This window comes from Sus scrofa, chromosome 8 (genome assembly GCF_054392235.1).
Source record: "Sus scrofa isolate SSC_HxYL_T2T_F1_AM1 chromosome 8, Sscrofa_HxYL_maternal_Yorkshire_Landrace_v2.0, whole genome shotgun sequence".
Lineage (NCBI taxonomy): Eukaryota > Metazoa > Chordata > Mammalia > Artiodactyla > Suidae > Sus > Sus scrofa.
The window spans coordinates 111,585,615-111,608,091 of NC_139390.1; the positions used below are offsets into that span (position 1 = coordinate 111,585,615).

Consider the following 22,477-nt stretch of genomic DNA (forward strand, 5'->3'; position numbering starts at 1 on the left):
ATAGAAAAAATTAAAAAACAATGATTCAAAAATGTTAAACTAAGATGGATTATCTGAGCTGGGTTTAAGGAATTAATAAGTTTCTAACTGAAATCTGTTTTAACAATAACGTCATGCTGAGGTTTCCTTTAGGATACAGTATATTATGGGTGGAGTTCAAGAGACAGACTACCCTGGGCTCAAGCCTGCTCAGGACAGAATCAGGTGGGGTGTGAATAAATATGTTTAACAACAACAGTAACAACAACGAAACAGAACACAATGAAACATGATTATGCCAGAAAGTAAAATATTACCTTCTTCACGGCCTTCCTTTCTCTTGTTAACTTTAGTGGCAAAGACAGAACAACTGAAAGGGGAAATCCTAAAACATCCATCTCCTGCGATCTTTTAAAAAATTCTAAGCCAACTTTTTTTGTGGCCGGAGGGGAGAAGTAGGGGGAGCTGTTGAAAGGGCTTTGCTAAGGTCGACAGCAGCTACAAAATTGCTGGCGGGCACGGTCCACTTCGGAGAGGCAAATGAGTAGGCTTAACTCAAGTCCCTGCCCCGGCAAAAACGAAGCAGGTGTTAGAGGGATGGACTTTTTGGAAAGGATGGAGACCCGGACGGATGAAGTCTTTGTTGGTTAGAAAGGAAATTTGGTATTAAGAGGACCTCGCTGAATCCAAATAATAACCAAACAACTGATGTTGTTCAGGACACCGGGTGGAAAGTGGGAGGCAGGAAATAGAAAAAGGCTCAAGCTGATTTCCCTGGGTCAGTTCAGGAATTTAATTTCAGCAAATGTTTATTGGAGCCTAATAAGTGTTGGCTACGGTGTTAAGCACTGGGATATAAAGCGGAACGAAACGTGGTCTTGTCCTTGAGGAGCTCACAGCTCAATAAAATGGCTTCGACATTCCTCCTGGGCTTTGATAACTTTTACCCTGGGACTTACCAGGGGAGAGGTGCAACTAAATCCATCCACACGTTTCTTCTAAAGATTTCAAAACAGGGGAAACGAGGCTCGGCACGGGGTGGGAGGAGGATGAGAGATGCTGCAGGGGCTGGTGGCAGGCTCGGCAGCCGCCAGACGGGAGCTACGGGGGTGCCGCCTGCAAGCAAGGGTCAGCCAAGACAGACCCCCGCGTTGGCACCCACGGGCTAGACTCCAGCCCAGAGAGACCGCCGCGGTGCCAGCAGCTGGTCTGGCCAGACCCAGCGGGCTGACAGCCGGGAGCTGGGCAGGGGCAGCGCTGAGGTGCGGCTCCGGGGCGAGACTGCAGGCCCCGCGCCCGCAGCCAGGGGGCAGAGTTCCCGGACCCACACCACTGCCGGCTACCTGGGGCTCGGGCCCCACCACTGCCCGCCGGGTCCGCGCCTTCTCTTTGCGGGTCCTCTTCAACAGCGAGGCTCCGCGGGGCTCAAGATTTCCCCTCCCGCGACGGCTCCCGAGGTCCATGAGCAGAGGCGCGGCGGGGGACCCGCGGCAGGAGGCGAAGTGGGGAGGGGCAGGCGGTCAGCGCGCGCGGGACGGGAGGGGGCTCGAGTGGGGGATTCAGGCGACGCGCAGCCCCGCCCCCGCCCCCTCCTCTCCTCCCCTTCAGAACCCGCCGAGCTGGGGGAGCATGGACCAAACCCCGCTGCTCTGGCACCATGACGCTCGCCCGCTTCGCGGTGGCTCTGATTTTCGGGGCGCTCCCCGGAGTGGTCAGCTTTAATCCAGTCCTCAATTTTCCCCTTCACCATCGCCATCGCCATTCGCCCCCTCCAAGTCCCCGGTTGCCTTATCACTTTCCTACCCAGCAGCGGCCACAGAGGACGCCTCCGCCGCCCCTTCTCCCGCGCGTCCTGCGCCCCCCGCCTGCGCTCCATGACCCGCGCCTGCACGCTGTCCACGCCGGGCACACGCCCCGGCCGCACTCCGGGGACTGCCCCGCCGGCGAGCCCTGGGTCAACATGACGGACTTCGGCGCACCTTGTCTGCGTTGGGCAGAGGTGCCACCGTTCCTCGAGCGGTCGCCCCCCGCGGGCTGGGCTCAACTACGAGGGCAGCGCCACAACTTTTGCCGGAGCCCCGACGGCGTGGGCAGACCCTGGTGCTTCTATGGGAACGTCCACGACAAGGTGGACTGGGGCTACTGCGACTGCAGATACGGTGAGTGGCGTCAGGGCAGCGGCAGCGACTCGGGACTGGCGGGGTGCCAGCCTGGCTAGGACAGGCGTTAGGTGCTCCTTGCAGAGAGAGGGTGGGAGCGGGTGCGGTTGCGGGTTTGCACTGCTCAGTGTGATGCCACTGTTACCAGCCAAATACATTTGTGCCTTGACTTTGAATTAGCAAGGTACGCTTTGTGTGTGAAGGTTATCTGGGGTGATAGTTTCTCTGCAAGGTGCTGGGCTCTGGGTTCCTGGATAAGGTCTTGTCTCTGGCCACTGTGTATGTGTGTGTCTTGTGCGTGTGCGTTGGATGGATGTATGTTCTCTGGATCAGCTTGCCTTGAGAATGTTACCATGTTTACATAGAAGAGGCAAAGCAAAGAAAGAGTTTCTAATTGTTTTGGAAAGAGACATATTAAATCTAATATGACACCTTCCCCAGTCTCCACAGACCCAATTTGGGAAAGTGTAGTAAAATTTCTGCCTTACTCCCACCATTGACATGTGTTTGAAAAAGCCTGGCAAAATTTTCCGGTCAAAATACAATTTATCTATATGATGTTCATGTTCTGGGGCACAGTATGGTAAATATCACCAGTGAGTGAAGAAAAAGGAAAGGGAAAAGAGATAGGAATAGTAACTGTCTTAGAGAAGAAGCAACTTGATACAGTCAAGTGCAGTTTTCAAGAATGCCAGTATTCGGCTGTATATGTTATTTGTGGAAAATCAGGATTAGTTGATGATGAGATAAAGTTGGTAAGATGTTTTAGTTTTGTGGTAATAAAAGCATCCACATTAATAGATTTAATGTAAGTAAATAGTCTGCTTGAGCAGTGCTTAAATTTGAGTTGTTGGGGTTTTGTTTAATAGTAGGACTCCCTCCCCCTTTGTTAGCTTTGGAAGAAAAACCTTATGTCCTTCAAAGTTTGGATTTTTCTTAAAAAAAATTTTTTTTGGCTGCTCTTCTGTGGGACAGGGATTTCGTTAGTCGTGATTCTACGATATGTTGTACTTTGTACCTTTTGGAGGTACTTTGGAGGTTAACTTTCACAGGGCCATTCTTTCCCTTCAGAAATTTTTATTTATCTGTGCCTTCGATTGCATTAGTGCTTTGAGTTAAAGGAAAGTGATAGCAAGGTTAAGATCAATTATCCTTCATCCTAGAGAATGAAGTCATTGCTAGACTTGTGCCTCACAGACAGAATGCCAATGTGGCTGTAAAAAATTTGAGATTATATCAATCAGAGAGCCCTAGCAATGTTTCACTGTTTACTGTAAGAGCTTATTTATAGTAAAATCCATGTTTAGCAAACATTGACGGTTTTTTCATTTTTCTATTTTATAGTTCATGTTACCTATTATATATACAGAAAAAAATGTAATGCAGAGTTAAAACACTGTATAGTAATCTGCTTTCTCTTTCTGAGACATAACTCTTTTAACTTTATTCTGGATGAGAAGAGTAGCTTGTCCTTTGATTCTCTTCACCCTCTTGTGTTGAAAAGAAATTTAAAACTAAGAGCAGCACAGTCTTTGTGATGCCTTTATGTTCATAGCTAGTTCTCACCATACAAGACTCCAAATACTGCATAATAGTGTGTGTACTTCCTGAAGTGAAGTGGTTGAACACAAGAGAAACAAAAGAAACCACCCAAGATGGGAGATAAATGCCCCTTCTCCAAAAACAACAACGATAACAACAACAAAACCAACCCAGGAAAGCAATCTGCTGGCATGTAATAATTTAATTGCTTTCACAGACTCAGTCTTGATAACTCATTCTTTCATTTACTCCTTGGGCATAACTCATACCTTCAAAATGACTGGCATATTCCAAACCTTATGGCTTTCTTGGTTCTACACTTCAGTCAGGAGTGTGAACAAAGCTATTTTTCATGGAGTGGTGAAAAGAATATGGAATTGTGCTTTTGAAAACACTAGTGTCTGCCTTAGTTCTGCCAGTAGCTATGCAGTGTTGAGTAAGACTCTTACCCCCCAGAGCTTTAGTTTACTTATCTGGAGAAAGGCGGTTTTTAGAATAGATTGATTCCGGGACTTTCTCAGCTCTGAGCATATACCAAAACAGCCTGGATTGATAATAACAGATAGTATTTATTGAGTATTTACTCTGTACTGGATGCTGAGCTAAGCATTTTATATATTAGTGTTCTCATTTAATTCTCATAGTGACATTATAAGATAGAGCACATTTCATTCCACAGCTCATTTTGTTCTTCACTTACAAATATCTATGCATTCTAATGATCCTATTTTTGTAGCTTAAAGACTAGTTTAAAAGAGAAAGAAAATTATGTTTGGTCCAATGCACATGATTTCCAGTTTGTTATGATTTGAAAAGATCCAGGGTTTTCTTTTTCTTTTCTTCCTTTTCCTCTTTCTTTCTTCCTCTTCCTTCCTTCTTTTCTTTCTTTCTTTCTTTCTTTCTTTCTTTCTTTCTTTCTTTCTTTCTTTCATCTCTCTCTGTCTCTCTCTCTTCTTTCCTCCCTCCCTTCCTTCTTTCTTTTTCTTTTTGAAAAAACAGCTAGGACAAAAGGAAAGAAACGTTATTGTCATGAAATCTCTCCTAGAAAAAATCAACCTGAGGCCAGAGTCACATATCTGGCTGCATGAAGAGAAGTGAGGAAGTTGGTGCCCTAGGTGGAGTTGGTTTAAGCCTAGTTGAACGGGTTGGCAGGGAGATCTCGGGAGAGCCAGGGCAGGTCATGGACACTCCAGTGACTCAAATGTCTGGGAGTAAGAAAGATGATGGGCCCTGGTTGTGTGAAACTAGTAATAAAGAATCATTCAGGGAAGGTGTGTGGGGGGGATTGCAACACCCTGAATCACATCTGGGAGTTAGGTCTCTTAATGAGCATTAGAATCACCTGGGAATTTGTTAAAATACAGATACCTGAGTTCTAGCCACCAGAGGCCCTGATTAAGTAATCTAAGGAATCTGGCTTAGTTATGTGCATTTATAATGTGAGTTAGGATGATTTTCATGCTGAAGACCCTTTGCCACAGTCAGGGAAAACCTTGGGAGGGCATCAAGGACCCACCCAAGCTGTGTGGTGGTGGGTGATCCTCTTAACTGAGTCCACTTTCTGTGATGTAATCCTGCCAGATTTAGCATCAGGCAGAATGGAAGCCTATGGTAACTTTCTGTGTGGTTTTCAAAAATGGCACCGCAGTTTTTTTATTTGACCGGTGTGGGACGATAACAGCTTGGTTCATCAGAATATGATTTTCAACTGAATGTGAGGCAGATTAATTTCACATTTCTACAGGAAGAATTAACAGGCAACTGATTTCCCCCAATAATACTTTGCATCTTTGCAATAATTTAGTTTCCTGACTAAATGGGGAAATCCCTTTTCCAGTTTCTGGTTGGCGTAGCAGGTGGGGCAAGTTGCTTGTGCAGTGCTAGTAACTCCTCTTTGTCACAAGCAGCCAACTAGAATCAACCATAGGTACTGACGACTGATGGGTAAAACAGGTATAACAAATGATAACGCTCTATGATTGAGATTTTACCAGAAAGAATGATTCATAGATCTTTTTGTCATGTCATGCTAATCTGTTCACCCAAATCTCCTGATTCAAGTGGAAAGTATGGCTATTGTTTACAGGCTGCACTCTTTGAAGTCCATCTGGTATTTGAAGTGAATGTTAATTAAAAAGTTGGCTGGAAGCTGTCCCTTTAAATTTTTTTTTTTTTTTTCTAAGGGCTGCACCTGCTGCATATGGAGGTTCCCAGGCTAGGGATCTAATTGGAACTGTACCCGCTGGCCTAAGCCACAGCTACAGCAATGTTAACCTGGTATTGGAGCCCCATCTGTGACCCACACCACAGCTCATGGCAGCACCAGATCCTTAACCCACTGAGCGAGGCCAGGGATTGAACCCTAAACCTCATGGTTCCTAGTCGGATTCGCTTCTGCTGTGCCACAACGGGAACTCCTTAAAAATTTTTTTTAATGCTGCATCTTGATTCTATGTAGCAGATGCTGAAAAACATTTATTAGCAATACCATATTTGATACATATCCTGGCTGGATTTAAAATTTTGAGCTCACTCTGCTTTTAAGGATAGGCAGATAGAAAACACTTTGATTTGGGACATTATCTGACTCTTTACTAGGTGTGATTTTTTTTTTAAGAAGAAAATTAGATATCCAATTACTATTGCCTTTTACGAGTGATTATCCTGAACTATATATATATATATCTATGTCTATAAATCTTTGACTGTATGTGTGTGTGTGTGTAACCTTTGTAAAAGTAATTTGGCTTATAATTGTGAAGCAATATCCAGCAATAAGGTACTACTCAGAGATACCATTATTTAATGGATACTATGCAACTACTAAAGTGATAACCACAAAGACTGTATATTAAAAAATGGGCAAATGCTTATGGTAATGTGAAAGGGAAAAGATGGATACAAAATTTATATACATTATAGCTGTGAAAATAAAGATGGCTGTGAAAAATTTGGAAGAGCAAGCAAATTATAATTATGAACTTGGGTAGGAGTGTGGCTTGGATCAGTTAGGATGGTTTTAATGGCAAAGAACAGAAAACCAAATTCAAAAATGATTGAAGAGAGAAGGAGAGGAGATTTGTGGTTTGTATTACACGAAGTAAGGCTCCAACATGGTACACCTCTATTTCTCAGCTCTCTTGATTCCTTTATTCTCAGGGTGTGGCTTTCATCCTTAGGTTAGTGGTTATTCCAGGGTTCATATGGAGGTAGAACAACTTGAAGAAGAAAGATAGGGTCCCCTCTTTATGTATGTCCCATGGAAAGAGCAAGGAGACCTTCCCAGAATTCCCCCACAGACTTCCTCCTGAATTGCATTGGCCAAACATTCCTGGCACTCTCTGCAAAGGAAAATGCAATTTTCCTTGCTTAGATTAGTCAGGATTGACCTCTGAACACAGGGACTCTTCTGGCAGGGAGAAGCAGATGATTACTGAAGAGAACCGACAGGGGCTGCTAAGAAGTGTGACTGAGGTTTTTGTTTGTGGGCTGCACCCCCATAGGCCTGCAAGCCATGTACTTGCCCAGCCTCTAGATCACAGAGTCATCGATGGTTTGGAGGATATGTGATCTTACATGTCTGAAGCAAAGTCCTGGAGCCACCATGTGTACAGACAATGGGCAGCAGTCTTCCTTACTGGGGAGGTGGGGGTGGGGAGGGGAGGAAGGAAGGTTACCAGTTATAGAGGGAATTGATGTCAGGTAGGCTCATTGGTTCCCATGGAAATCAGCAGAAAAGCACGCCCCTCACCACCCCTTTGATAAGCTATTGTAGTGGGGATGTTCTGATCTAAAATTTAGAACAGTCACTGGCTGGAGCTGGGGCAAGCATGTAGGTGTTTACTGATTAGGCTCTATGATTAAGAGGGAAGGTCAGTCCTATGAGTAGGGTGTAGGTGAAGCAGGGACTGGTCTAGGGGGGGATTTACAGAGAGCCAGAGAATTGCCCTCTGGGTGGCCTGATCATACAGTTGTATAGGTATCCCCCACTTTTTAAAGTTTGCTTTATGCCACTTCACTTTTGAGAAAGACCTACATTGATATGTGTTTTCACTAACCAAAAGAAATCCAAATAGAATTTTCACTTTTACAAAAAAGGTGAAAATTGAAAAAAGTGTTCAGCATTTGTTTTACAGGGAGCTCTTATAGAGCCTGAACACAAGCTGAGCAGTGGGTGGGGCGCCCCCAAGCTTTTTCTTCAGGAACTTCACTCAGCATCTCAGCATCAGGCTGCCATCTCGCTTTGGACTAGGTCTGTGAACATCTATACTTTTTCTCAGTTTATTTTGTGCATCCCTGAGCAAGATGTTTCCCAAGATTAATTGCTTCTTTGTTTTATGCCATTTCTGCTTACAGCAGGTTTCACAGGAAAATTCTGCTTTCAGATAGTGGGGAAAATCTGCATTGGGGAAGCTTAATGCAATTAAAAAATAGTTATAATTAATTTACAAAATTATGCTTTGAAATGCTTCATGCACTTTTTAGACATGTGCAGATGAGTAGCATTCAGACATCAATTTGATTGGTGAAGCATATTTACTTGTTTTAAGATGCTGTTTGCAGCTCTAGCAATTTATGTCTGAAAGGAATAATTCCATTGTTAGGAATATGGAAGTTAAGTTCAGTTGCTAGGTGAACATAGTTTAATTCTAGTTTTTAACCTTTCCCCCTCGAATGAACCTATAAAGAGAGCACCTCTGAAATCTGTACCTTTTGTCTGCATAGACAGGTGTTTAGTTTTTCACCCTACGAACAGTTGTTGTAGACTGCATTTTACATGGTTGTTTACATGCATTAGACAGTTGTTAGGAAAACAAGAAGTGTTGATTTTTGCCTCTTTTGTATCTTACTTTTCCAGAGCAGTCCCCTCCTCTTACCTCTTCTCCCTCTTCCTGCAAATCATACACTATTGATAAAAAATTCATTGCATGCAAAGCACTGAAGTAATGAGATCCCCCCACTCCATAAGCCGCACATGCACATTCAGCCTCATACTTTTTATTAGGACACAAAGAATGGGAAATGCTGATTCTTGTAGCTAGATGAGAGTAGATCTCATTAAACATTTACTGAGTTCACACTAAGAGCAGAATTTACAAAGATGAATAAGAAATCACCTGTGTCCTCTTGTTGAGGATGCCCATGCTCTGGTTAAAACAGCAGCAGAATACTGAGCATTTTTATTACCTTTCCTGTGATAGGTACTCTGGGAGACATAAAAGATTACTTTAAGTGTAGTTTAAGTTTATCACTCAGACCTGTACGGTAAAGTGGTGATACCCATACCATTTGCTGATAATAGTTCAGAGACATTTTGTTAAATTTTCTGCTACAGTTAAATGCATGTATTATTAATGTACTATAACTTAACCATGCATAGAGTCTTCTTCTTTTGAATAATATTATGTAATGTTTTAAACCCAGGAATAATCTATAAGATATTTAAATCTCTAATAAACCCAATGTAAATGGGTAGAATAGCTTATTCAGAGCTATTTCGAACCAGACCAGTTCATATTTTTTCCTCAGTACTAAAGGTATCTACATGAATAATAGATGAACAATTAATATGAATTATAGATGTGAATTAATGGAGGCAGATATTCATTCACACTAATATCCAGTTCAGTTGGATATTCCGGGGAGTGCTCCATAGGTTAAAAGATAATTTGATTGCATTTTGGCATGGCATGATTTAAATAAAATCTGCTGTTTCACAATGCTAAACTGGTTTCAGTTATGGGTAAATGCAAACATAGACAAAAATAGCATACCTCAGTACTGTCAAAAAAGGTGTAGGAAAAAAATAGCATCACAATTAATGTAGCCTCCCTTACTGTACTTGAAAAATTCAACTAACTGCTGCCCAATTCAGTTGTTTTTAGGCAATGTTAATTTTTTTGTATATTTTATAATTAAGATAGGAAATGTAAGACATAAAATTGTTTAATTCAGTTGTCAAATATATGTACTGCATTGTCCAACATGTAATGGACTTTTTTCTATTCTTTTAAATAGTTCATAAACTGAAATTTGTGTATCACTTTTTTTTTTTAACTTTTTAGGGCTGAACTTGCTGCATATGGAAGTTCCCAGGCTAGGGCTCAAATTAGAGCTGCAGCTGCTGGCCTACGCCACAGCCACAGCAACGCCGGATACTCAACCCACTGAGGAAGGCTAGGGATCAAACCTGCATCCTCATGGATACTAGTTAGGTTTGTCACCACTGAGCCACGACAGGGAACTCCCGCATAACTTTGAATATACTTTTTTTTCCCCCTTTTTTTGGCTGTGCCCATGGCATGTGGAAATTTCCAGTCCAGGAATGGAACCGGAACCACAGCAGTGACGCAAGCAGCCATGACAACGTCGGATCCTTAACCCACTGTGCCACAAGGGAACTCCTTTTTTTTTAACTTTATGTCAGGGACGTAAGCAATAGCTTGAGGTTACTAGCATGTATTCCTTCTGATTCCACCAGAAAAATAGAAATGACTAAAATTAATTATTTTGTGCCCCTGTGAGTTCAGTAATAGATGAGAAACTATTTGTGTGATAACAGTTTTCTTTTACTCACTTATAAAACTGTGATTTTTAAAGGATTTAAAAGATATTTATTATTCTGTTCAGAATGGGATGGGTCTTTGTTTTCGCTGCTTATTCTTTCTCTTTAAGTGAATGAGTGCTATTTTGTAAATACAGTTTAAGTAGTTAACTAAATGAGCATATCTTGGAGTTCCCGTCGTGGTGCAGTAGTTAACGAATCCAACTAGGAACCATGAGGTTGTGGGTTCAATCCCTGGCCTTGCTCAGTGGGTTAAGGATCCAGTGTTGCCGTGAGCTGTGGTGTAGGTTGCAGACGCGGCTTGGATCCCATGTTGCTGTAGCTCTGGCATAGGCCGGCGGCTGCAGCTCTGATTCAACCTCTAGCCTGGGAACCTCCATATGCTGCAGGAAGCAGCCCTAGAAAAGGCAAATGACAAAAAAAAAAAAAAAAAAAAAAAAGCGTATCTTTTCATTTGGCTTCTTTGGGAATGAACTGGATTTAGAGAACGAAGAGCTGACCTATTTGGTTCCTTTCTTAGTATTTCTTTTAGGCCTCCTTGAAGTATGGAGTATGAGAAGGGAGGTTTTCCTTGCTGTCCAAGGAGGGGTGATACCATAGTAGTTCTATTGGTTTGTTAGGACTGCAGTAATGAGTAATGCAACTGACTTATTATTTCACATTTCTAGAGACAAGAAGTCTAAAATCTAAGTATCAGCAGAGGAAGTTCCCGTTGTGGCCTGACAGGATCCATGAGGATGTGGGTTTGATCCCTGGCCTCGCTCAGTGGGTTAAGAATCCTCACTCAGTGGTTGCCATGAAGTGTGGTGTAGGTTGCAGATGTGGCTTAGATCTGGTGTTGCAGTGGCTGTGGCGTGGAACCCCTAGCCAGGAAACTTACCTATGCCACAAGTGTGGCCCTAAAAAAAGCAAAAAAAAAAAAAAAAAAGTGTGTCAGCAAAGCCATGCTTCCTCCGAAGGCACTAGGGGAGCATCTATTTCAGGTCTCTCTCCTAGCCTCCGATAGTTCCCTGGCTTGTAGGGGAATGTCAACTGCATTCTCTCTCTCTTATCTTTGTCCAGATTTCTTCTTTTTATAAGAACTTAGTCATATTGGATTAGATCCTGCCACAATGACCTCATTTTAACTTGATTGTCTGCAAAGACCTTATTCTGAAATAAAGTCACAGGTATTCATATGGCCTGGAGGTCAATACTTCAACATCTATTGGGGGAAGAATATTCAGCCCATCACAGTAGCCTTAAACACTGACAAACCAGTGAGCCTTGTAAAGAGAATTTTAATCTAGTTAGCTGTCTTTCTCTAGATTACCTTGTACTGACTGAGACCAATAACATGGTTAAAGAGTACTCCTCTGGAATGTCTCTTTGTTTTGGGAATTCCTGTTTTTTAGCAGTTACCCATAAAGCAGATTTCTGTAACAAAAATTTCTCATGTTCTTTTTCCTTTATAAGACATTTACATAGAAAAAAATAATAGTAAACTAAAATGACAGTAAGTTCAATATTTTGGGCATTGTTGTGCATTGATACATTTTTGCCTTTAGATGTTGTAATACTAGCAGACTGGTACAGCTGACTATTTTGTTTTTGTTTTTAAATTTTGGCCATGTAGAAGTTCCTGGGCCAGGTATTGAACCTGCACCACAGCAGTAACCAGAGCCACAGCAGTGACAATGCTAGATCCTTAACCTGCTGAGCCACTAGGGAACTCCACATGACTATTTAAAAAAATTTTTGGAGGGGCAGCAATTCCTTTCATGAACTTTGAGAGCTTTTCTCCATGATATGCCATTGTGCATAGCTTTATAGTTCCAGAATTTCTTCTATTACTGGTTAGCCTATAAATTTAATGCCTGTTAGAGTTGACCTAAAACCTCTATTTGAGACTTCAAAATTTAAATTATTGTTATTAATACATTTTAGAAGTAGGAATATTTAGAATAGAATTTTTTCGTCAAATTGACACTTGAGAGAATTTAAGACAGTATAGCTCTGGGTCTCCTGAGATGTGGCCCGGAGACATTAGCAGAGACTTTAAGGAACTCAGTAGGCTGGAGTTGGAGAGTGTGAGCAAAGGAGGAAGGATCAGGTTTTGATAGTAAGAGGTGATGACAGTGTCTTCTTTCCTTCCTTCCTTTCTTCCTCCCTTCCTTTCTTTCTCTCTTTCTTTTTTCTGCCATGGCATGTAGCAGCTTGAAGCAGGACCTCTCAGTTACCCAGTCAGGGATTGAACCCGGACCACCGGGGTGAAAGTGCCAGATCCTAACCATGAGACCACCAGAGAACTCAAGATATGGTGACAATGGAGAAATATTTGCCAACGAATTTAATCTAGAATTTATCTGAAGAACTTTATCATTAGTAAGATAGATATGAGTTTACCAGGCTCTGACCTTTGTGGATTGCTTTCTTGTTTCATCCTCTTTTTTTTCCCCTTTCATCGAGCTAAGGATCTTTCCTCTTTCAGTTGTGCACCAATAAATTTGTGCAAATATATAGTTCTCCAACAAATTTGTACAGCCCATGGGACAAGTCAGCCTCCACTTGAGAGCTGAGCTCCAACACAGGTCACCAGAAAGCCGCTTCTCTCCTGTGGTGCAGTGTAGAGAACTCTTCAGACTGTCTTATGCTTCTGCCTGGCTAGTTTATCCTCATGTAATGTTTGGTAGATAAGTTGCAATATTTCAAATAGAATAGTGAAAGCCAACGGGACACTGCGTAAAGTGGTATGTGCAGTATTAAAATGTGCTTAATACATCACAAGGACTTTGCTCAGGTTCCAGGATGAGGGGACAGCAGCAAGGGTGGGAATCTAAGAGATAGTTGGTCAAGGTTCTGCAGCTGCTCAATTGATTGGGTCCGTAGCTTCCTCATCTATAAACTGAGGGAAATGAATTACAGTTGTTTTTTGTTTGTTTGTTTGCTTCTTAGGGCCATACCTATGGCATTTGGAGGTTCCAAGACAAGGGGTCGAATCAGAGCTGTAGTTGCTGCCCTGTGACCTACACCACAGTTCATGGCAATGCCAGATCCTGAACCCACTGAGCAAGGCCAGGGATCCGAGCTGCGTCTGTGACCTACACCACAGTTCATGGCAATGCCAGATCCTGAACCCACTGAGCAAGGCCAGGGATCAAACCTGCATCCTCGTGGATGCTAGTCAGATTTATTAACTGCTGAGCCACAACGGGAACTCCAAATCACAGTGTTTAAGATCTCAACCAACTCTACCTTTCTGAGAATGAGTGAGGCAAGAACAAGGTAAAACCAAAACCAAACAAAAACTACTGCCTATCTTAAATCCACAGTGTGAATTATATGTTCACACTTTCATTATTTTAGGCACATTAGTATACTGATACTTTTAAAAAAGCTCTTTCAAAAACTTATTAGAAGAATTATGAACTTCCTAGAATTACATACCAGTAAGAAATACTCAGTCTGAGTTCAAGGGAGATGATTACTCAGAATATTTTAGAAATTCTTATGGCCTTAAGGAAAGCATAAACTATGTGGAGGGGCTTTGCTAGGAAGGACAATACTTGCATTGGAGATGTTGGTGTTAGGAACAGATTTTGACAAAGAATTCATTAGTCATTGACATGCAAATTGTCTTTGCAGAGTTGCAAATATTTGTATTCATTTGTTAAAGTAAAATTGAATGAGCAGTCCTTATTTCTTGCCATGTAGCAGATACAGCTAAATGAATCCAGGCTTTCACAGCATTTTTGGAGCATTTGAGAAATGACGGTGGAACTGATAGTTGACCGGGAAACTATTTCCAGTGCTATCATTTTCACTATAATCATGTTATGATAACGGTTATACTCTAGGCAGAGTTTTCTCCTTTTCATTTGTAGATGCCTTAATCATGTAGATGATATGAATGCATCGTTTCTTCTTGATAGCTTTTTAGTGATTTAAGCAATATTTTATATCATTATGATTGTTTAACATGCATAAGTAGAGTTCTGGTTTGTTTTCATTACTAGGACTTTCTTCCAACCCTTTGACGTGAATCATTTGGTGGTGGTGGTGGTGGTGGTGGAGAATTAATAAGCAGATAATAATTAAATACCATTTCAAATAACATTTGTTTGAGGTGAGCAAATGAATTCTTTGAGCTGAAATACAATGCTGGCATTCGTAATAGGCATAATATTATATGGGTCTCTATAGAAGACATTTTGTAATTAAAAATATTATTAAAATTCAGTTAAACTCATCATATATATTTCTTCAAAGATCTACTGCAGTTTCCACTTCTCACTGAGCTACACAGGGCTTCCCCTTGTTTGGTCTGAAAGAAATTTAGAATGTGTGAATGATGTTTAGATTATCTGCCATTTGAATGACCCATGGCCGTGAATAAGCTCCTGAATAATCAGGATCTGGCAGTGCAATGTTTGCCTCCATTTATTTTTGCCTTTTGTTTCAATTAAATGACGCTTGGTATTTGTCATGATAAATAGGATATATTTTTCTTAAATGGTTACTTTTTTTAAGGATGATGATGTGGAAAATAACAGTGGTTGGTGACGAGGCTAGTGCAAATGAAATGATGGATGATTTGTGAATCTCATGTTTTTGGAAAATTATTGTAAAGCCATGCATAATGACTTTGAAATATGCAAAAGCATGCCAGAAATTTTTGATAGAATTTAACTTCTTTTTCTTTTCTTTTTTGGCCATCCTGCAGCACATGGAGTTCTCGGGCGAGGGAGCATATCTGAGCCAGAGTTGTGACCTACACTTCAGTTGTGGCAGTGCTGGATCCTTTAACCCACTGTGCCCAGGGAGCTGGGGGCTGGAACCTGTGTCCTGGAACTGCAGAGGCACTGCCATCCCACCACAGTGGGAACTCCAGTTTCTTAATTTCTTTGCCTGAAATAAAGGCCATCCTAAGTGACTTTTCACAGAATTTTATGACATTTCTAAATTGTCTGATTTGCATTTATCTCCACTAGTGTCCCAATTGCTGCCCATCAGTATCCATTCTATGAGCCAGTGCCAAAGAGAAGAGAAATGTAGGGTTTTGATCCATACTTTTAAAAAAAACTGTAATATATTCAATGTACGATATTATGTCAGTTTCAGATGTATTACATAGTGATTTTACATTTGCATACATTATGAAACAGTCACCACAATAAGTCTAGTAACCACTTTGATCTACACTTAAAGGATAAAACTTAAAATATTACTTTTCCTAGGGATGCTTATATTTAAATTTTGACTCTTTTAAGACTGAAAAGAATGACACTAGGGACTATGGAACATTGGGGATGGCATGTAAGGAGAAGTAAAGCTCCAGTGCATTCAATGACACTAAACCACCCTACCTAGTGGCAGTTTCCCTAAGACTTCCATTAGGCAATGTTTTTAATATTTAACACCTTTCTGAAATTATAGACATAATCCTCAGAATTGTCATGACTACTGCTAGAGACTAAAAGGGGAAAAGCAATTTATTCTTCTTGAATAGAAGAACAACTCAGAAGGACAATATAACAGCCGATAACAGGTAATTTATAAGCAGGGCATTAAATTTTGTTTCTGTATTTTTAATCTATGACCCCAAGTGAAAATGGAAATAAGAACTTCACATATGATGTGATCTTATGCTTGGGATGCAGTAGTAGCCATTAATCATACTCTTCTACTTTCCCCCTTTGAAAATTATAATTGGACTTGTCTGTTTCCTAGATAAAAAAGTAGAATCAGTGTTGACATCAGGATGTTAATCCCCACCCCCACCCCCCAAAAAAAGCCTGCTAAATTTTCATTTAAAGAAGTACTTGCTATGACCAGTAGAGGCCAAATCATTCTGACTGGATCTCTCACTATTTCATTTGGGCATATTATGTTACTAGGGGACTGCTTCAGTATGTTCAAATGATGATTTGCTATTAAAGGATCTGGGGACTCTTTTCTTTTTTAGGGTCAGTACGACTTCGTGGTGGCAAAAACGAGTTCGAAGGCACAGTGGAAGTATATGCAAATGGAATTTGGGGCACAGTCTGTAGCAGCCACTGGGATGATTCTGATGCATCAGTTATTTGTCACCAGCTGCAGCTAGGGTGAGTTCACCCATCCTTGACCAAATTAATCTGCTAATTAATATCCCAGAGTGAAGCTGGGCACCCAGCTGGGCATGAGAGGTTACATCTTCCTTCCTCGTTTCCACATTCCTTACTCTTCTCAGCAGAGTTGAAGAGAAAGGATGCTAAGGGAAGGAGTGGGTTCTTTTACATACATATGCACTTCACTTGTGGCTACCCCTGCTGGCTAGGAAATGGGCAAATGAATGCTAAGTGGTCAAAAGTTAAAAGCATCTTTTGGTCTTTGATTTTAACAAAATTATTGTTCAGTGCTCGTAAGCAAGGAATTGGTCCTAAGAATTGTAATTTCTCAGTAGCCCATGCAACCTGGGGTTGCTATCATTTGCTTTTAACTTTCTACCTTGAGCCACCCACAAATTCCATTTTTGCATATAGGAAGGAAGTGGTGGTCACCTGTGCTCTCATCCCATGCTGGGTGAGGGGTGAGGTCCCAGGGTGTAGGTTTTTGCACCAAAGAGGTTCTGTGAGAGATGGCAGCTTCCCTCAGCCCCAGCAGCATCACCTGAGGAGCTGCCTTGCTGTCAGGACTCTGGGCACTCCCCTTAAAACGGATCTGTGTGCACTGGCTCCCATCAGGCCCAGCACCTTTGTGTCTCTTGCCAAGAGGTTTCACCAGCAGCACAAGGTTCCATTTTGGAACAAAAGATTTTCTTTTTGTTGTTATTCTTATTTGTTCTGTTTTTGTGTCTCCTATATTTTTTTCTAAGTATACAAATGATGTGGTTTTCTTGGCCTTTATCACCGGAGAGCTTTAGAGAGCATGGAAAATATCTTAAGAAAAATGCAGGTGGAAAATACTAAAAGAAAGGCCTGCAGTTTACAGATATTTTGGATTAATAATCAGTGAGTGGTAGTATCTAATGGAATGATACAAATGCAATGACACAAATGAAAAGATTAGTCAACTCCAGTTGAATCAGTAAGAATTTTAATTTGCCAGCTTATGTCTTCCTTTAGGAAGGTGAGGAATGACTATTTAGTAAAGGGAAATCTTGAGAGCTTAAGTTTTGTTCAAACTTTTTCCTTTTTTTTTTTTTTTTTAGGGCCGCACTTGTGGCATGTGAAAGTTCTCAGGCTATGGGTCGAATCAGACCTGCATCTGGCAGCCTACACCACAGCCACACCAAGGCCAGATCTGAGCCACATCTGCGACGTATACCACAGCTTGTGGCAATGCTGGATCCTTAACCCACTGAGGAGGGCCAGGGATCGAACTTGCATCCTTGTGGACACTATGTTGGGTTCTTAACCCACTGAGCCACAAAGCGGACTCCTGTTCACACTTTTTAATGCTACTGAAATAGCAAGTAGGGTTAATATGCTTAATTAATTAACTAACTTTTTAAAATGAGGGTTGGAATAAATCAGGATAAAAAAGGAGTAAGACAAGAGACTCAAAAGTGTTATGGTTTTAGGATGTTAATCAGTGATTTTATCAATGAGTATTGTGTCTGGCAGACTGTCATTGGAAGGTGGGCCGCTCACAAAGAATGTTCCCTGAATGCTTTTTCTACTGAGGGCCAGAAAATATAACAGATTTGTAGGCTGGTGTCGGCATCTTCCTCTATGTACATATTTACTTGTGCTTTTATTACCCTTGAAAATCAGGGACGAATAAAATTTTTTATGAGACTCCGACTTAAGAACACAACACTGTAATGGCGATGTGAACTACAGTGGCATGTTGCTGGTCTCTTCATTGATGAAAGAATGTAAAGCATCTTTCTGCAAACATAAATTTCAGATAAGCTAATCTGATTGTTTTTATCTTCTCTTAGTAGTCCAATAAAAAAGAAGAATTGCACAATAAGAGCAGAGCAACACAGCTTTATTACTGTTAAGACACATTCATAATTTAGATATACCCCCAAATATTTACTGTTTGGTTAATGGAGCTGTTGCATGGAGACAATTCTAGAAATTACCATGTTCTTCAGATAAGCATTTAATCTTTTTAAGATCAGTTTGTGCATGTCAGACATTAAAATATGTGGATTAGACGAGGTATTATTTTCTTAATTGGTTTCAAAGTCTTGCTGGCAAATGCTATGAATAAGGTTTTTAAAAATGTGAGTAGATTGCCTCTCTTGATATTACCTTGCTTAGATGTGGTAATAATAATTGTTTTGAAAATGATAACCTGAAATATTGGAGTAAGAAAGAATCTTCAAGCATCTAGACTTCTCTTTTTAAAAATTAGAGAAACTTTGGAGTGATTTGCAGCTGAGTTCAGACTAGAATCCAAGTCCCACTGGGCCACATGACACATTTCTTCTACAAAGCCTCCCAGACTCCCTTTTTGTAGCTGTGGTATTTGCCCATTTTCTTCTAAAATCAGTCATAGATAGTAAAAGTACATGCCTACCTCTAGTTATTTAAGATTAATTACAAGATTCCATGTGTTCTTTTTTTCTTGCCATTGGGTTCAACCTAAGTTCTCATGTTTGGATTTCCTTGAAATGTACATAATCTATTATGTTTTTCTTCCTCACCCATCTTAATATATTTCTTCCATTTAAAAAAATCCTATTGCTTTGATAAAAATTCACCTGCATTTAATAAACCTAACTTCAGTCATCGTACTTCCAGAGGAAAAGGAGTAGCAAAACAAACTCCGTTTTCTGGACTGGGCCTTATTCCCATTTATTGGAGCAATGTCCGTTGCCGAGGAGATGAGGAAAATATACTGCTTTGTGAAAAAGACATCTGGCCGGGTGGTGCGTGTCCTCAGAAGATGGCAGCTGCTGTCACGTGTAGCTTTTCCCATGGTAAAAAGAAATATTTATTCTCCCGTTTTACTTGTATTGTGTTTTCAGCATGATTCCAGATGATAAAAGTATCTTGGTTAAATCATTTCGTAAAAGAGTTTAAATACAGACACAAGTCTGAATCATCATAGTCTATTCACAGGCTTATTAACTAGTTTTCAATAGCAGTTTATCTGACAATTGGATTTCCATTTGATCTCACTTTTAACCTATTTTGTCTCATCTCATTTGCTTACAGAAATGTTATATACTGTATGTGAAATGCATATTTTGGTAATAGAAAATTGTAGTGGAATCAAGTTAAAAATCATCTTGAAGCCACATGTAAAATACAGCAACTGTAACAAAATCTTTTCACTTTATAGGATGGAATAGAATCATGGTACTATTGCCAGAATTCGGCCTCTGTCTGCCGGTTCCGAATTGAAACGCAGAGACAGAGTTTTGGGTAAAGGAGAAAAAATTAGCTTTATTGCTTTGCCAGGCAAAGGAGGGTCACAGCAGACTAATGGCCTAAAGACTGTACCCCCTAGTTGGAAAGAATTGTGAGGAGTTTTATGGTAAAAAGGAGAAAAACAGTTTTTCAGATAGCATTGGGATTAACATGGGGGCAGGATCTTAGTCATCAAAGCTGGAGTCAGGAGATCTTGGTATAATCATGATGGTGCTTTTCTGGGTTATTGCCTAGAATAACAGTACTTGTGAAAAGGGCATACTGATCAGAGATTAGAAACACTAGGAAAGTTCCTGAAAAACATCATGTGCTAGTAATCTTTAACCCCTAGACAATTATGCTCAGGGTGCCTAATCTTTAGCTTATGGATAATTGTGTTTAGGGTGCAGTTAAGTCAGGGAGAAGGACAAGGAAGGACTCTAAGCTGTTCAGTTTTTAAATATTCATTTCTTAAGCATAAGGAATATAACTTTTCTCTTAGGTATACAACATGCCTATATTATTATGTGTATTCCTTGAGAGGGAACCAGGATCTTGCCCCAAGGTGTACTGTTCCCCAAGGTGTACTGTTCCTCCCTTCCCTGATCAGCAGCTGTCTGAAACTGTCTCTAGGAACTCAGAGAAGGTCCTGGTGGCTGAATGAGGCCCATTTCCTAAGAACAAGAAACGGGGGACATGGAAAGGCTTTTGCACCCAGGAGCCCCACAGGGCTGTGCCTGGTTTCAGTACCAGCGATCTTTGGAGTTGTAGATAGCACAGTCAACTAAACAAATTACTACCCTGGATAAGGGCTCCCGTTAAGCACCGTATACTAGGCATGAGGTGGTTAGGGTATGGTTTCAGTATACAAATATACATATGTTCATGGGAACGGAAGCAGAGGAGGAGACAGCTACCTCTCACAGTGGCTGATCGATTATCAGGAGATCATGGCTATTTTAACGTGCAACCACAACCTGAGGCTACCACAGTGTCACAGTATCTGTCTTTGTGTTGTCCTTGGAGATAGCAGCATGACCAGATGTCCTGGGTCTTAGAATGCCAGCCACCAGCCCAGGGCAGTGGTTTCTGGTTGACTACAAGTATTGGGGAAGAATTGAAAGATTCTACTGCAAAATACACAGACACCCAACTTAGGATCATTCCTGTGAACTGGCTGGAAGAACCAATGGAAATGATACAGGATATGGTACAGTTGTATGCTCAGAGAGCTGCAGTCCTTTTTTGTGTGGGCAAGGTGTATGTTAAATCGTGATGTTATGTAAGTTTTTCCTTTTCTCTCCACTTTTGAGTATGGCTACCTTTGGCAAGTGCCTGTTTACACTTTGCTACTCCAGGGATGCTGTGAATTGGGCTCAACAGTGAATTGCTTTGGGTAGATGATTGCTTGCATTTTGTCATTTTATGTTCAACCTAATTGATAAAATATGTTTAACAGTTTTCGAGTAGCGAAGTAAAATCTTTAAAACAATCTTTTTTTTTTTTTTTTTTAAGGATCTCTATCTCCTTTTCAAAAAACTTCTACTCTATAATCTGTCTACTTATACTCTGGTTGTGAAGATCAATTTAAGGTCGGTTGTAAGCATATAAAAATATAGAAGATTGAGGTAAATTAGAAGTGAGAATGGAAAAAGGTGCTTTTATGGTAAATTAGATGAGAATGTGAAAGCAAATAGCTTAAATCAGCAAACGCTGAGTTTACCTTAAGGCGCAGTGGGAGACCTTTAATACATTCTTTTTCTTTGGAATGTACATTTAGTGTCTTGGCATCTGGTACTTTTCCAGCACTTACAAAGTAGAAGATTGTGTGAGTCCTGGACATAGGAAATAGCAATCTAAATGAAAACAAACAGCTGGGGAGTTTTATTTATCTGTAAGTTAAACATGATTGAACTACTTTAATGAATTCTCTTTCAAATGATTTTTTGTGTATTTGTTGGGAGGATTGAGATGACTAAAGTTTGAATTTGAGCTTCTCTTTGTTTTCACAATTACTTGTATAACCAGTGGAAAAAGTACATTTTAAAATAAAACGTGACATTAAAAAATGTAAGGTAATATATATTGTAACATTTCTAGGTTGTCGGTCGTTTTAAATTTCCGCTTAAAAATTTTTGTTTTTCTGGAGTTCTTGTTGTGTCTCAGTGGGTTAGGGACCATTCTGTTGTCTATTGTCTCTGTGAGGATGTGCATTTCATTCCTGGCCTTGCTCAGTGGGTTAAGGATCTGGTGTTGCACTGGCTGTGGTGGAGGTTACAGCTGCAGTTCCGATTTGACCTCTGGCCCAGCAACTTTCGTATGCAGCAGGTGTGGCCATAAAAAAAAAAAATTGTTTTTCTGTTTTCTCTAGGCTTATTGTGGTAGGGGGAGGGGAGGCAGAGCAGAATATAATTTAAGAAACTTACACACTTTCCATCATCTTCTCTATATTTTCTAAGCTTCTTAAAAGACATAATATCATGCAAATTTTTTCTTATCATAATCCAGTGATCAGTGATTAAAGAAGGTAGTATATAATATTGAAAACAGTTATGTTTATTAAACCTATCTTTAACCTTTTACAAATTACAAGTGCTAGTTGACTTATGTAAGAAAACTGTATTACAAATATCAGAATATATGAGGACTTATTTATTGTAGTAAATATGTTCACTGACCTAAATCCCTGCTCAAGTGTAACATTTGAATATAAATATGGATATCCAAATGTCATTTATTGACAGCCACTTAACACTGTGGAGGAATCAGAAGCATATTTCATGTGGAGAAATGATTAGCATTTGGCACAAGATGCACCTAAATTTTCTAACAGGGACCAAGCTTGTTCTGAACCTTTTATCCTCTCACATCCTTCATTCCAGAAAAATTAGACTGCTGTACTGCTT

At 40.6% G+C, this 22,477-nt stretch overlaps 1 protein-coding gene across 2 annotated transcripts in view; it reads left to right on the forward strand.

Annotated features, from left to right (window-relative positions):
- The first annotated feature begins 1,585 nt into the window (after positions 1-1,585).
- Positions 1,586-22,477, forward strand: part of PRSS12 (serine protease 12) — a 75,582-nt gene continuing 54,690 nt past the window's right edge. For both annotated transcript variants that reach the window (XM_003129227.5, XM_084973088.1), the window contains exons 1-3: positions 1,586-2,138; positions 16,190-16,328; positions 18,960-19,138. In XM_003129227.5, the coding sequence (XP_003129275.2) occupies positions 1,637-2,138; positions 16,190-16,328; positions 18,960-19,138 (820 nt within the window). In that variant the 5' untranslated portion in view covers positions 1,586-1,636. The remainder of the gene's footprint in view (positions 2,139-16,189; positions 16,329-18,959; positions 19,139-22,477) is intronic.